The following is a 13,273-nucleotide window of genomic DNA, read 5'->3' as shown; positions in this document are numbered from 1 at the left end:
GTTATGACAGAGAAATTGAGAGGAAAGAAAGAGATAGAGAGTAAGAGAGACACCTACTTCTCTACTCATGAAGCTTCCCCCCAGCTGATGGTGACTGGGGGTTTGAACCTGGGTTCTTGTGCATGTTAACAAGTGCACTCAGCTGGGTGAACCACTCTCCCCCACCAATGCTTATGTCTTAAACTAGAAAATTACCTGGAAGGAGAGCAATAATGTTCTTGATTTTTCCTGGAGTAAAAAATTAGTTCTTTAATCATGTTGTTGGAGATTAACTCAGGACGAAACATGTATGAAATACTGCTGAGTGTCTTCCCCAGCCCAGTTATTTCACTTCTTTAGCTAAAGAGGGTAGAGAAAACAGCACTACCCCACTGTACTTGGAGCTCCCGACCTCAAGGTGCTGTACCTCAAATTGAGGACCCTGTGCATGGCAAGCCATGTCCTCTACTAGGTGACCTATTTCCTGACCCCCAGGATCAAAAAGAATAACCATTTAAGTTCTTTGATATTCAAAGACTTTGTTTTTTTTGTATTTCAGGGTGTGCTGATGTCAGAAGAAGAAGTGTTTGAACTTGTTCCTGACGATGAGAGACAGTGTTCAGCCTGCAGAACCACGTGCTTTCTCTCAGCGCTCACGTGCTCCTGTAATCCCGAGAGGCTAGTTTGTCTTTACCATCCAACTGATCTCTGTCCCTGTCCCATGCACAAGAAATGTCTTAGGTATTAAGAAGTTTCTTCTACCTCCTCCTCCCAAAAGTTTCTTATAAAACTTGGATTCCTTACTTTTAAAACAAGTGTTAGTGTTCTTTGTAATTCTCTTTTCCTGTTTCTGAAATGTAACCCTGTTTATCTACTTCCCTGCTTGAACACTGACCCTTTAAAGCTGACCCTAACTTTGGCATGCACAATTAGTTTTGTCATCAACTGGTTTCATATGTTCCTTGTCTTAAAACTCTGTGGATTTTTCTTTTCCTTTTTTTTTTTTTCTATTTATGTGAACACAGATCCTATATTATATGAAAAATTTGATTTAAGGTTTTTTTTTTAACTCAGCTCAGCTCTGGCTTATGGTGGGGCTGGAGATTGAACCTGGGACTTCAGAGCCTCAGGCATGAGAGTCTCTTTGCATAACTATTATACTATCCACCCCTGCCTGGTTGGTGACTTTTTAAGTTTGCATTTCTCTGTATGTCTTGGGTTTTATATTTCAGGTATCGATACCCACTGGAGGAGCTCCCTTCTCTGCTGTATGGTGTGAAAGTCAGGGCACAGTCCTATGACAGCTGGGTCAGTCGTGTCACAGAAGCACTGTCTGCCAACTTCAACCACAAGAAAGGTCAAGCTTCCCCCTTTCGTATGAGTATACTGAAACTATTTGTCACTTTGAAAGAGACCTTGTTTTATGTGTTTTTACCTCTCAATAGTCAAAATTCTAAGCTTCCTATGAGATTTTATTTATTTACTTATTTAAACATTTTTTATTATCTTTATTTATTGGATAGAGATAGCCAGAATTTGAGAGGGAAGGGGGAGACAGAGACACCTGCAGTCCTGCTTCACCAATTGTGAAGATTTTCCCCTGTAGGTGGGGGCCGGGGCCTTGAACCTAGGTCCTTGTGCACTGTAATGTGTGTACTTAACCAGGTGTGCCACCACCTTGTCCCCCTAAGAGATTTTAAAGAATGGGTTCTCTTTGAGAATCTTGATGCTAAGTGAATAAGTTAGAGAAAGTCAAATACTGAGTGATTTCACACATGTGGGATATAAGGAACAAACAAGGTGAAATGTAAATCTTTAGTCTCTGCCTGTAAATCTGAGCTTACTGAAGAGGATCATGGAGGGAGAGGAAGGAATGTAAAGAAGAAAAGAGGGAGCCCAGTTCCCATAGTGGAGGGAGGTTGGCACTATGGTGAGTGAAATGTGAGGAGATGTGAAATTATATCCCTGAAACAACAATGTTCTAAAACAGTATTTTCTTAATGAAGGAGCAAGCACAAAGTTGGTAAAAGATGGGAAAGGTAGAAAAATTGGAACGAGTGTTTATATATCTTCCAATTTAGATTCATTGTTCACCAGTAGACATTAAAGGGTAGGTAGCATAATGGTTGTGCATAGAAACTCTATGCCTGAGGCTCTGAAGTCCCAGGTACAATCCCTTGTATCACCATACACCAAAGCAGAGCATAGAAAAGAAAGAAAATTTTCTACCTAAGAGAAATTAAAAGGATTAAAAAGGAGCACCTGGTTTTAAGCTTTTATTGCTTATGAGATTTTTCACAGGTATGTGCTTCACTTGAGAGAGGTCAGTGAATATTTTAAAGTGAGTCATAGTATATGCCTTTACTTTATAGATTTGATTGAATTACGAGTCATGCTGGAAGATGCTGAGGACAGGAAATATCCAGAGAATGATCTCTTCCGAAAACTCAGGGATGCTGTAAAAGAAGCTGAGACCTGTGCCTCTGTAGCTCAGCTGCTGCTGAGCAAGAAGCAGAAACACAGGTAAGGCCCAGATTGTGGAGAGGTAGATTCTGCACTAGCTGTTCTCATTTTTTTTTTTTTTTCAGAGCAAAGCCCATCATTTTAACTGGCTTATCTACAATGTTGGACATTTTGTGGTCCCTTGAATAATTCCGTTGAATAATACTGTAATCTTATCTCCTGCTGCTCTCCATCTTTCTTGCTCCACTCTGCAACCTTCTTCCACTTGCTGTTCTTCATACACAGCAGATTTGTTCATTGTTAGTTTTTTTGTTTGTTTACTCGATCTTCGCTGTACTTGTATTTCTCTTTCCCTGTGATTTGATTCCTGACTTCTTTCAGGTGCTGCATTTTTTGGAGAGGACCATTCTCTGACTACTCTTTCATAAGACTGCAGCCTTCTTCGTCTTCCCTGCTTTATTTATCTCCATGCCCTGTGATTTTGTGATATCCACTAATTTGCTTATTTCTTTTTTAATTTCCCTTCTCCCTTAACCCTATGAGAATATATGTTAGACTTAAGTGTTGGATATTTTTCCTTTTTGTTTCATTATATTCTTGTGCTTAGAACAATGCCTAACTCATAATAGGTATACAGTAAATATTGGTAAATAAATAAAAGCTGTTGTAGACTGAAGGCAAGTTTATTAAGAAAGAGTAACCTTGATGGACGTAGGATATACTTTTTCTCTTACAGCACCAGTTCCTCATGCATTCATAATTTCACTGTTCTGAGCCACTTTTTTATTCAGCTAGAGGATAGAGACAGAAGAAGTGCCGTAGCACCTCCTGGGGGGTGCCAGGGCTTAAACCTGGGCTACACATGTGGCAAGGCATGTACCCTCCTGTGAACTCTCACCAACCTGGGGAAATTCTTACAAAGAGCATATATATGTGAATGCACCCTTGATTTAATAAAATTTGCATGTCTTTTTGTTGTTGTTGTTGTTATCATTGCTGTTGGATAGGACAGAAATTGAGAGAGGAGGGGAAGACATAGAGGGAGAGAGAAAGACACCTACAGACCTGCTTCACTGCGGCCCCCACCCCTCCACCCCCACCCCCCCATAGGTGGAGAGCCAGGGCTTCGAACCAAGATCTTTATGCCGGTCCTTGTGCTTTGCGCCTTGTGTGCTTAACCCACTACGCCACCGCCCAGTCCCCAAAATTTGCATGTCTTAACTTTTATGTGGTATTGTTTCATATTCATTCCAAAATACTCTTTGTATCTGAATGTATTTTTCCATAGCAGTTCACATAAGGTTTTAAATTACTTTGCAAATTTCTTCCCCTCATATGTAACTTAGACCTTAGGATACACAATTTCATCAATTTGGTTTGTTTTTTAATTCCTTTAGACAGAAGGTGGGTCAGAGTCACAGGGAGAGATACCAGAGTATCCTACCTAACGAGCTTTCTCTTTGACCCTGTTAATTTTTTATCTCATATTTATTTATTTATTTTTATTTAAGAAAGGAGACATTAACAAAATCATAGGATGGGGGGGGTACAACTCCACACAGTTCCCGCCACCCAATCTCTGTATCCTATCCCCTCCCCACTAGCTTTCCCATTCTCTATCCCTCTGGGAGTATGGACCCAGGGTCGTTGTGGGTTGCAGAAGGTGGAAGGTCTGGCTTCTGTAATTGCTTCCCTTTATCTCATATTTTATCTAAGAGTCCTAATGGCATACATCAGTAAATTTTCATCTGTCATTAGGTTACATGACCTGATGACCCATTACATAATCTGGTAATCTGGTTTAAGAACCCTTTTCTTAGAAAATACACAAACACACACTCAGTTTTGAATCAGTTTCTGAGAGTTTATTGACTCCCAAGTTAGTTCAAAGACCTTCATTCAACTTCTTAGGAGATTTTTGCTTTATACATGAATGTACTATTGTGTTAAAGGGAGCTTATTAAATAATTGGGATGCTAATACTTGTAGATCAAGTAGATGTAGAGTTGATTCTTCACTAGCTGAATAGTTAAAAGTCTAATTTACAAATGATTGCTGTTGAAGTGGACCATTCAGACATGAGTATCCTGGGATTGCTTAGGTTAGAATTCTAAAGATTAGAAACACCTTTGATGCTGTAATGACTGAATTTTTCTTCCTTATGCCTCAATATTATTTCACATCAGACAGAGCCCAGATAGTGGGAAGACTCGGACCAAACTGACAGTGGATGAATTGAAGGCCTTTGTCCAACAGCTTTTCAGTCTTCCGTGTGTCATCAGCCAAGCTCGACAAGTAAAGGTGGGGTATTTATTTATTTATTTATTTTGGTAGTATGGGCTGTTGTTTTTGAGTAATCAGCATAAATCATCTAGACTAGGTTTTTGTTTCATTTATTCCTTGTGTCGCATAAGTGCTTCTGTTGATGTTTTAAGAAGCAGTTTTTCAGTCTTATCTGAGATTCTGAAACCAGGGCTAGTTGATAATTACATTTTTTCCTCTGTCAATTTTAGGTCTGACACTCCCTCCCCCATTTAACGTAGCTGTACTTGAGATGTAAGAGTTTAAAAGAGGGTCCAGGTGATGGCACACCTAGTTGAGCGCACATGTCACAGTGAGCAAGGACCTGGGTTCGAGCCCCCGGTCCCCACCTGCAAGAAGAAAACTTTGCAGGTGGTGAAGCAGTGCTGCAGGTGTCTCTCCCTTTCCTTTGCTATCTTCCCCTACTTTCTCGATTTCTGGCTGTCTCTGTCAGATAATAAAACAATTAAAAAGATATTAAAAGAATCTTAATGTGTCGGTGAATTACTATTCATGAGTTTTTAAAGCCACATATTTCTGTGGCCCAGAGGTGGAAAAGTGGTTAAAGAGGTGGACTATCAAGCATGAGATCCCTGATTTAATCCCTGGTATGAGTGATACTTTGGTTCTCTTCTTGCTCCATAAATATAAATGTAAATATACATTTAAATAAGCCATTTTCAGAAATTACTTTAACAAATATATATAACATATATATATATATTTAATATACATAAAGTCAGAAGAGTGTAAATCAAATGTATTTGCATAATTGGCAGTATTTTGTATTTTTTCTTATTTTTTTATTGTTGTTACTTGGACTTTGCTACTCTGGGCCAGCTTTTCCAGATAAGGGTAAAGGTAGGTGGTGCCCCAGTACTACACTTCCTCCCAGTGCTATAGGCTCAGGGGACTCAGGCCTGGGCTTTATGCATGGCAAGGCAGGTGCCTTCCTAGTTGAGCTGTCTCGCTTATCCTGGTCTTGTGGTGTTATAATGGACAGGATATCTGAAAATGTTTTTTTATTTTATTTTATATTATTATTATTATTATTTTACCAGAGCACTGCTCAGCTCTGGCTTATGGTGGTGCAGGGGATTGAATCTGGGACTTTGGAGCCTAAGGCATGACAGTCTGTTTACATATCCATTATGCTGTCTATACCCTGGCCCTGCACCTCCATTTCTTTATTTTTTTAAAAATTAATTAATTAATTAATTTTGTTGCCCTTGTTTTTTTTATTGTTGTTGTAGTTATTGTTGTTATTGCTGTTGTTGTTGTTAGATAGGATAGAAATGGAGAGAAAAGGGGAAGAGAAAGATAGACACCTGCAGACATGCTTGTGAAGTGACTTCCCTACAGGTGGGGAGCCAGGGGCTCGAACCAGGATCCTTACACAGCTCCTTGCACTTTGCGCCACTTGTGCTTAACCCACTGCACTACACCTGACTCCCGCACCTCCATTTATTTTTTATTATTTTATTTTTATTTTGTTATTTTTAAATTTATTTCTTTATTGGGGAATTAATGTTTTACTCAACAGTAAATATAATAGTTTGTACATGCATAACATTCCCCTGTTTCCCATTTAACAATACAACCCCCACTATGTCATTTATCATCCTTCATGGACCTGTATTCTCCCCACCCACCCACCCCAGAGTCTTTTACTTTGGTGCAATACGCCAATTCCATTTCAGGTTCTACTTGTGTTTTCTATTCTGATCTTGTTTTTCAACTTCTGCCTGAGAGTGAGATCATCCCATATTCATCCTTCGGTTTTTTTTTTTTTTTTTCTTTTTTATTTAAGAAAGGATTAATTAACAAAACCATAGGGTAGGAGGGGTACAACCCCACACAATTCCCACCGCCCAATTTCCATATCCCACCCCCTCCCCCGATAGATTTCCCATTCTCTATCCCTCTGGGAGCATGGACCCAGGGTCATTGTGGGTTGCAGAAGGTAGAAGGTCTGGCTTCTGTAATTGCTTCCCCGCTGAACATGGGCGTTGACTGGTCGGTCCATACTCCCAGTCTGCCTCTCTCTTTCCCTAGTAGGGTGGGTCTCTGGGGAAGCTGAGCTCCAGGACACATTTGTGGGGTCTTCAATCCAGGGAAGTCTGGCCGGCATCCTGATGACACCTGGAACCTGGTGACTGAAAAGAAAGTTAACATACAAAGCCAAACAAATTGTTGAGCAATCATGGACCCAAAGCTTGGAAAAGTGGAGAGGAAGTATTAGGGAGGTACTCACTGCAAACTCTAGTGTACTTCTGCTTTCTTACTTTGGTGCCATACTCTAAACTCAGTCAATTTCTGCTTTGCGTTTCTGCTTCTTTTTTTTTTTTTTTTACATGCATAACATTCCCCAGATTCCCATTTAACAATACAACCCCCACTATTTTTCATGGACCTGTATTCTCCCCACCCACCCACCCACCCCAGAGTCTTTTACTTTGGTGTAATACTCCAATTCCATTTCAGGTTCGACTTGTGTTTTCTTTTCTAATCTTGTTTTTCAACTTCGGCCTGAGAGTGAGATCATCCCGTATTCATCCTTCGGTTTCTGACTTACTTCACTCAACATGATTTTTTTTCAAGGTCCATCCAAGATCAGCTGAAAACGGTGAAGTCACCATTTTTTACAGCTGAGTAGTATTCCATTGTGTATATATACCACAACTTGCTCAGCCACTCATCTGTTGTTGGACACCTGGGTTGCTTCCAGGTTTTGGCTATTACAAATTGTGCTGCCAAGAACATATGTGTACACAGATCTTTTTGGATGGATGTGTTGGGTTCCTTAGGATATATCCCCAGGAGAGGAATTGCAGGGTCATAGGGTAGGTCCATTTCTAGCCTTCTGAGAGTTCTCCAGACTGTTCTCCACAGAGGTTGGACCAATTGACATTCCCACCAGCAGTGCAGGAGGGTTCCTTTGACCCCACACCCTCTCCAGCGTTTGCTGCTATTACCTTTTCTGATGTATGACATTCTCACAGGAGTGAAGTGATATCTCATTGTTGTCTTTATTTGCATTTCTCTGACAATCAGAGACTTGGAGCATTTTTTCATGTGTTTCTCGGCCTTTTGCATCTCTTCTATGGTGAATATTCTGTCCAATTCCCCCCCTCATTTTTGGACGGGGTTATTTGTTGTCTTGTTGTTGAGTTTGGCAAGCTCTTTATATATGTTGGTTATTAAACTCTTATCTGATGTATGGCATGTAAAGATCTTCTCCCATTCTGTGAGGGGTCTCTTGGTTTGGGTAGTAGTTTCTTTAGCTGTGAAGAAGCTTTTTAATTTGATGTAGTCCCATAGGTTTATACTTGACTTAGTCTTCTTTGTAATTGGATTCGTTTCATTGAAGATGTCTTTAAAATTTATGTGGAAAAGAGTTCTGCCAATATTTTCCTCTAAGTTTTTGATAGTTTCTGGTCTAACATCCAAGTCCTTGATCCACTTGGAATTTACTTTTGTATTTGGTGAAATACAGTGATTCAGTTTCATTCTTCTGCATGTTTCAACCCATTGTTTCCAACACCATTTGTTGAAGAGACTCTGCTTTCCCCATGTAATAGTCTGGGCCCCTTTGTCAAAGATTAGATGTCCATAGGTGTGGGGCCTCATTTCTGGGCTCTCAGTTCTGTTCCACTGGTCAGTGTGTCTGTTCATGTTCCAGTACCAAGCAGTTTTGATGACAATGGCCCTGTAATACAGTTTGAGATCTGGGAGTGTGATGCCTCCAGTTCTGTTCTTTTTTCTCAAGATTGTTTTGGCAATTCTAGGTCTTTTCTGGTTCCAGATAAAGATTTGTAACATTTGTTCTATTCTCCCAAAAAATGTGGTTGGGATCTTGATGGGGATAGCATTAAATTTGTAGATGGCTCTGGGTAATATATTCATTTTGATGATGTTAATTCTTCCAACCCATGAACATGGAATATCTTTCCACTTCTTTGTGTCTTTTTCAATTTCTTTGAGTAGTGACTCATAATTTTCAGTATACAAGTCTTTCACTTCTTTGTTAGGTTTACTCCTAGATATTTTATTGTTTTTGTTGCTATAGTAAAAGGAATTGATTTCTGGATTTCAATTTCTTCTTAGTGTTTGCGTAGAGGAATGCCACTGACTTTTGAATGTTAATTTTATAGCCTGACACATTACTGTATTGCCTGATGATTTCCAAAAGCTTCTTGCTGGATTCCTTAGGTTTTTCCATGTATACTATCATGTCATCTGCAAATAAGGAGAGTTTGACTTCTTCTCTTCCAATCTGTATCCCTTGAATTCCTTGCTCCTGCCTGATTGCTATAGCAAGGACTTCCAACACTATGTTGAATAATAATGGTGATAGTGGGCAGCCCTGTCTAGTACCTGATCTGAGTGGAAATGCTTCCAGTTTTTCACCATTGAGTATGATGTTGGCTGTAGGTTTGCTATATATAGACTCCACTATCTTGAGGAATTTTCTATCCCCATTTTTTGTAGTGTTTTGATCATAAAGGGATGTTGTATTTTGTCAAAGGCTTTCTCTGCATCTATTGATATGACCATGTGGTTTTTGGTCTTGCTTTTGTTGATGTGGTGGATCACATTGATTGATTTACGTATATTAAAACAACCTTGCATGCCTGGGATAAACCCCACTTGGTCATGATGAACAATCTTTTTGATATACTGCTGTATCCGGTTAGCTAGAATTTTGTTTAATATTTTCGCTACTATGTTCATCAGAGATATTGGTCTGTAGTTTTCTTTTTTGGTTGAGTCCCTGTCTGCTTTTGGTATCAGGTTGATGTTGGCTTCATAGAGGCTGGCAGGGAGTATTCCAGTGTCTTCAATCTTCTGGGAGACTTTTAAAAGTAGAGGTATTAGTTCTTCTTTGAAGGTTTTGTAGAATTCATTTGTAAAACCATCTGGTCCAGGACTTTTATTTTTGGGGAGATTTTTGATAACTGTTTCAATTTCATTAGCTGTGATGGGCGTGTTCATGTTATCCACTTCCTCTTTACTTAGTTTTGGAAGTTGGTAGGTATCTAGGAATTCGTCCATTTCTTCCAGGTTCTCTAGCTTGGTAGCATATAGTTGTTCATAGATGCCTCACATGATATGTTGAACTTCTGCAGTGTCTGTTGTGATATCTCCTCTTTCATTTACTATCCGATTTATTTGGGTCTTCTCCCTTTTTTGTTTTGTGAGTCTGGCTTAAAGTTTGTCGATTTTGTTTATTCTTTCGAAGAACCAACATTTACTTTCGTTGATCTTTTGTATGGTTTTTTCTATTCTCAATGTTATTTATTTCTGCTCTCACTTTAGTGATTTCTGTCCTTCTGGTTGCTTTAGGGTTCCTTTGTTGTTCTTCTTCTAGGTCTTTAAGATGTGCAATCAGGCTGTTTATTTGTGCTTTTTCTTGTTTCTTAATGTATGCTTGTATAGCTATGAACTTTCCTCTTAGGACTGCTTTAGCTGTGTCCCAAATATTTTGATTGCTTGTGTCTTCATTTTCATTGAAGTCTCGAAACATTTTGATTTCTTCCTTGATTTCCTCTTTGACCCAGAAGTTGTTAAGAAGTGTACTGTTGAGCTTCCACATTTTGTGACTGTTACTAATCTTTTGTTGATTGTTAAGTGTAAGTTTGATTCCACTGTGGTCTGAGAAGATGCTTGGGATGATTTCAATGCTCTTGAATTGGCTGATGCTGTCTTTGTGGCCTAACATATGGTCTATCCTCGAGAATGACCCATGTGGATTTGAGTAAAATGTGTATTCCAGTTTCTTGGGATCAATGACTCTGAAAATGTCCAATAGTTCTAGTTTATCTATCTCTTCATTTAGCTCCCTTATGTCTTTATTGATTTTCTGCCTCGATTATCTGTCAAGTTGAGAGAGTGGATGTTGAAGTCCCCTACTATGATTGTGTTACTGTTAATATATTGCTGTAGCTCTTTCAGTAGAAGTTTGATGTATTTAGATGGCTTCTCATTGGGTGCATAGATGTTAGTAATTGTTAAGTCCTCTTGATTGACTGATCCTCTGAGCATTAAGTAGTGTCCATTCCTATCTTTTTTAATCTTATCTATTTTAAAGTCTATCATGTCAGATATGAGAATAGCTGTTCCTGCCCTTTTTTGTGGGCCATTGGCTTGTATGATAGTTTTCCATCCTTTCACTTTAAGTCTGTGTTTGTCTTGTTGAGTTAGATGAGTTTCCTGTAGACAACATATTGTTGGGTTGTGTTTTCTGATCCATCTTCCTACTCTGTTTCTTTTAATAGGTGAATTCAGGCCATTGACATTTATTGATATCAAAGATTGAAGATATTTTAACGCCATTCTTGTAGAGTTTTAGAGTGTTTTGATATATGTCCTATTTGTGGTGGTCTGGTTGTTTATAGGAGACCTTTCAGAACTTCTTTCAGGGCAGGCTTGGTGATGGTTGCTTCCTTCAACTGTTGCTTGTCTGAGAAGGTTTGATGCCTCCATCTAGTCTGAATGACAGTCTAGCAGGATATAGTATTCTTGGCTGAAAGCCTTTCTCATTGAGCACTCGATAGATATCTTGCCATTCTCTTCTGGCTTGTAGTGTTTGTATGGAGAAGTCTGCTGCTCATCTTATGGGTTTTCCTTTGTAGGTGACTCTTTGTTTTTCTCTTGCAGCCTTCAGGATCCTTTCTTTATACTTATTCCTTTCCATTCTAAGTATGATATCTCTTGGTGTCTTTAGGTCTTGGTTAATTCTTTTTGGGACCCTCTGGGCTTCTTGAATCTTTATGTCTTTGATGTTGTCTAGACTAGAGAAATTTTCAGCTATTATGGCCTGGAAAATGCTTTCTTCCTCTCCTTCTCTTTCTTCCTCTGGTAAGCCAATAATGTGTATATTGTTTCTTTTGAAGTCATCCCATAGGACTCTGTTGTTGTTTTCAGCATCTCTTAATCTCTTTTTGAGATCTCTTACTCCTTTTTTAGTTGTCTCTAATTCATCTTCAATCTTTCTAATTCTGTCTTCAGCCTCATGGATTCTATTCTCTCTGCCCTCTACTGTTTTCTGGAGTTCATCTATTTTGTTGCCCTGCTCTGATACTGTTTTAGCTTGTTCAGCTAGTTGCCTTCTTAGCTCCGTGATTTCACCTTTCAGCTCTCTAATAACCATGAGATAATTAGTATTTTCTTCCATATTCTCATTTGTTGTTCCTGCATTTCTGATTACAATTTTTTCAAATTCTTTACTCCTCTTATTATTTCCTTAGTTAATGTTTGGATGTTGCACTCGTTATTTTGTGCTTCACCCTCTGGAGGACTTTTAGCTGGACTCTTGTCCTGGTTCGATTCTCCAATATTTTTTCTTGTTGTTTTAACCATTTTATATATTATGTTATGAGTTCCCTTTATCAGTAATTTTCAAGTTATTGATCACTATTGCCTGGATTCACTTGTGTCTAAGTAAGTTAATTAAATGGTTCACAGTGGTGGAAGTTAACAGTTGTTTCAATCCCTGAGTTGGAGCTCAGTGGTTTAAAAGCCTCTTTTTTTTTTTTCTTCCCTGTAGGCTATGGGAGCCTGAGGGCGTTTAAACTATTAATAGGCTTCTTAGCTTAATCACTGACTTCTTCTTCTTCTAGCATTTGCCCGTTTGCCCTTCTTCCGTAGCCAGTCAACAGCGTCAGGTTGAGCCTGATGTAAAGTTTCGAGACCTCCTTTGAATCTGGAGAGGTGGCAGTCGTTGACTATGTGGGTCATAGTCTGTCTGTAGCCGCAGGGGCAGTTCGGGTCGTCTCTGGCTCCCCAGTGATGGAACATAGCGGCGCACTGGCCATGGCCTGTTCGATAGCGATTGAGGGTCCAATCATAACGTGCTAGGTCAAAGCCGGGTTGACGCTTGCAGGGGTCTGTGATGAGGTGTTTGTTCTTTACCTCAGCTGACTGCCAACTCTGTTTCCAAGAGTCTGGAACAGAGAAGTTCAGTGTAGGCATAGGGGACCAGATTGGGTGACGAGATGTCAAGCGTTGGACAGGGTGGGCGAAGATATCCGCGTATATTGGCAGGTCCGGTCGAGCGTAGACGTGGGAAATGAACTTAGATGATGCCGCATCCCGACGAATATCTGGCGGGGCGATGTTGCTAAGAACTGGCAGCCGTGGAACCGGGGTGGAACGGATGGTTCCAGAAATTATCCTCATGGAGGAATATAATTTGGAATTGACCAAGTGGACATGGGGGCTACGGAACCATACTGGGGCACAGTATTCTGCAGTGGAATAGCATAATGCCAGAGATGATGATCGTAGTGTGGAAGCGCTCACGCCCCATGAGGAGCTGGCCGGTCTTGCAATGATGTTATTCCTCGCGCCCACCTTTGCTGCAGTTTTTATGAGATGTTCGTGAAATGACAGAGTGCGATCGAGAGTAATGCCAAGATAGACTGGCTGGGCTTCATGCCGGATTCTCGTATCGCCAAGCTGCACATTAAGCTCACGCAAGGCCGAGGCATGGTGTAGATGGAAAACAGATTGTACCGTTTTTGCAGTG

General features: G+C 39.9%; 1 protein-coding gene across 1 annotated transcript in view; it reads left to right on the top strand.

The window, feature by feature from the left end:
- The window catches only part of KDM5A (lysine demethylase 5A), a 96,199-nt gene that overhangs the window by 45,285 nt on the left and 37,641 nt on the right, over positions 1-13,273 (top strand). The window contains exons 15-18 of the mRNA XM_007526242.2: positions 539-720; positions 1,212-1,336; positions 2,352-2,502; positions 4,629-4,743. Coding sequence (XP_007526304.1) covers positions 539-720; positions 1,212-1,336; positions 2,352-2,502; positions 4,629-4,743 — 573 coding nt within the window. The remainder of the gene's footprint in view (positions 1-538; positions 721-1,211; positions 1,337-2,351; positions 2,503-4,628; positions 4,744-13,273) is intronic.

Source organism: Erinaceus europaeus, chromosome 4, assembly GCF_950295315.1.
Source record: "Erinaceus europaeus chromosome 4, mEriEur2.1, whole genome shotgun sequence".
In the NCBI taxonomy this organism is placed as follows: Eukaryota; Metazoa; Chordata; class Mammalia; order Eulipotyphla; family Erinaceidae; genus Erinaceus; species Erinaceus europaeus.
The sequence above is the reverse complement of the archived record's forward strand: the minus strand, read 5'-3'. Positions and strand labels throughout refer to the sequence as shown.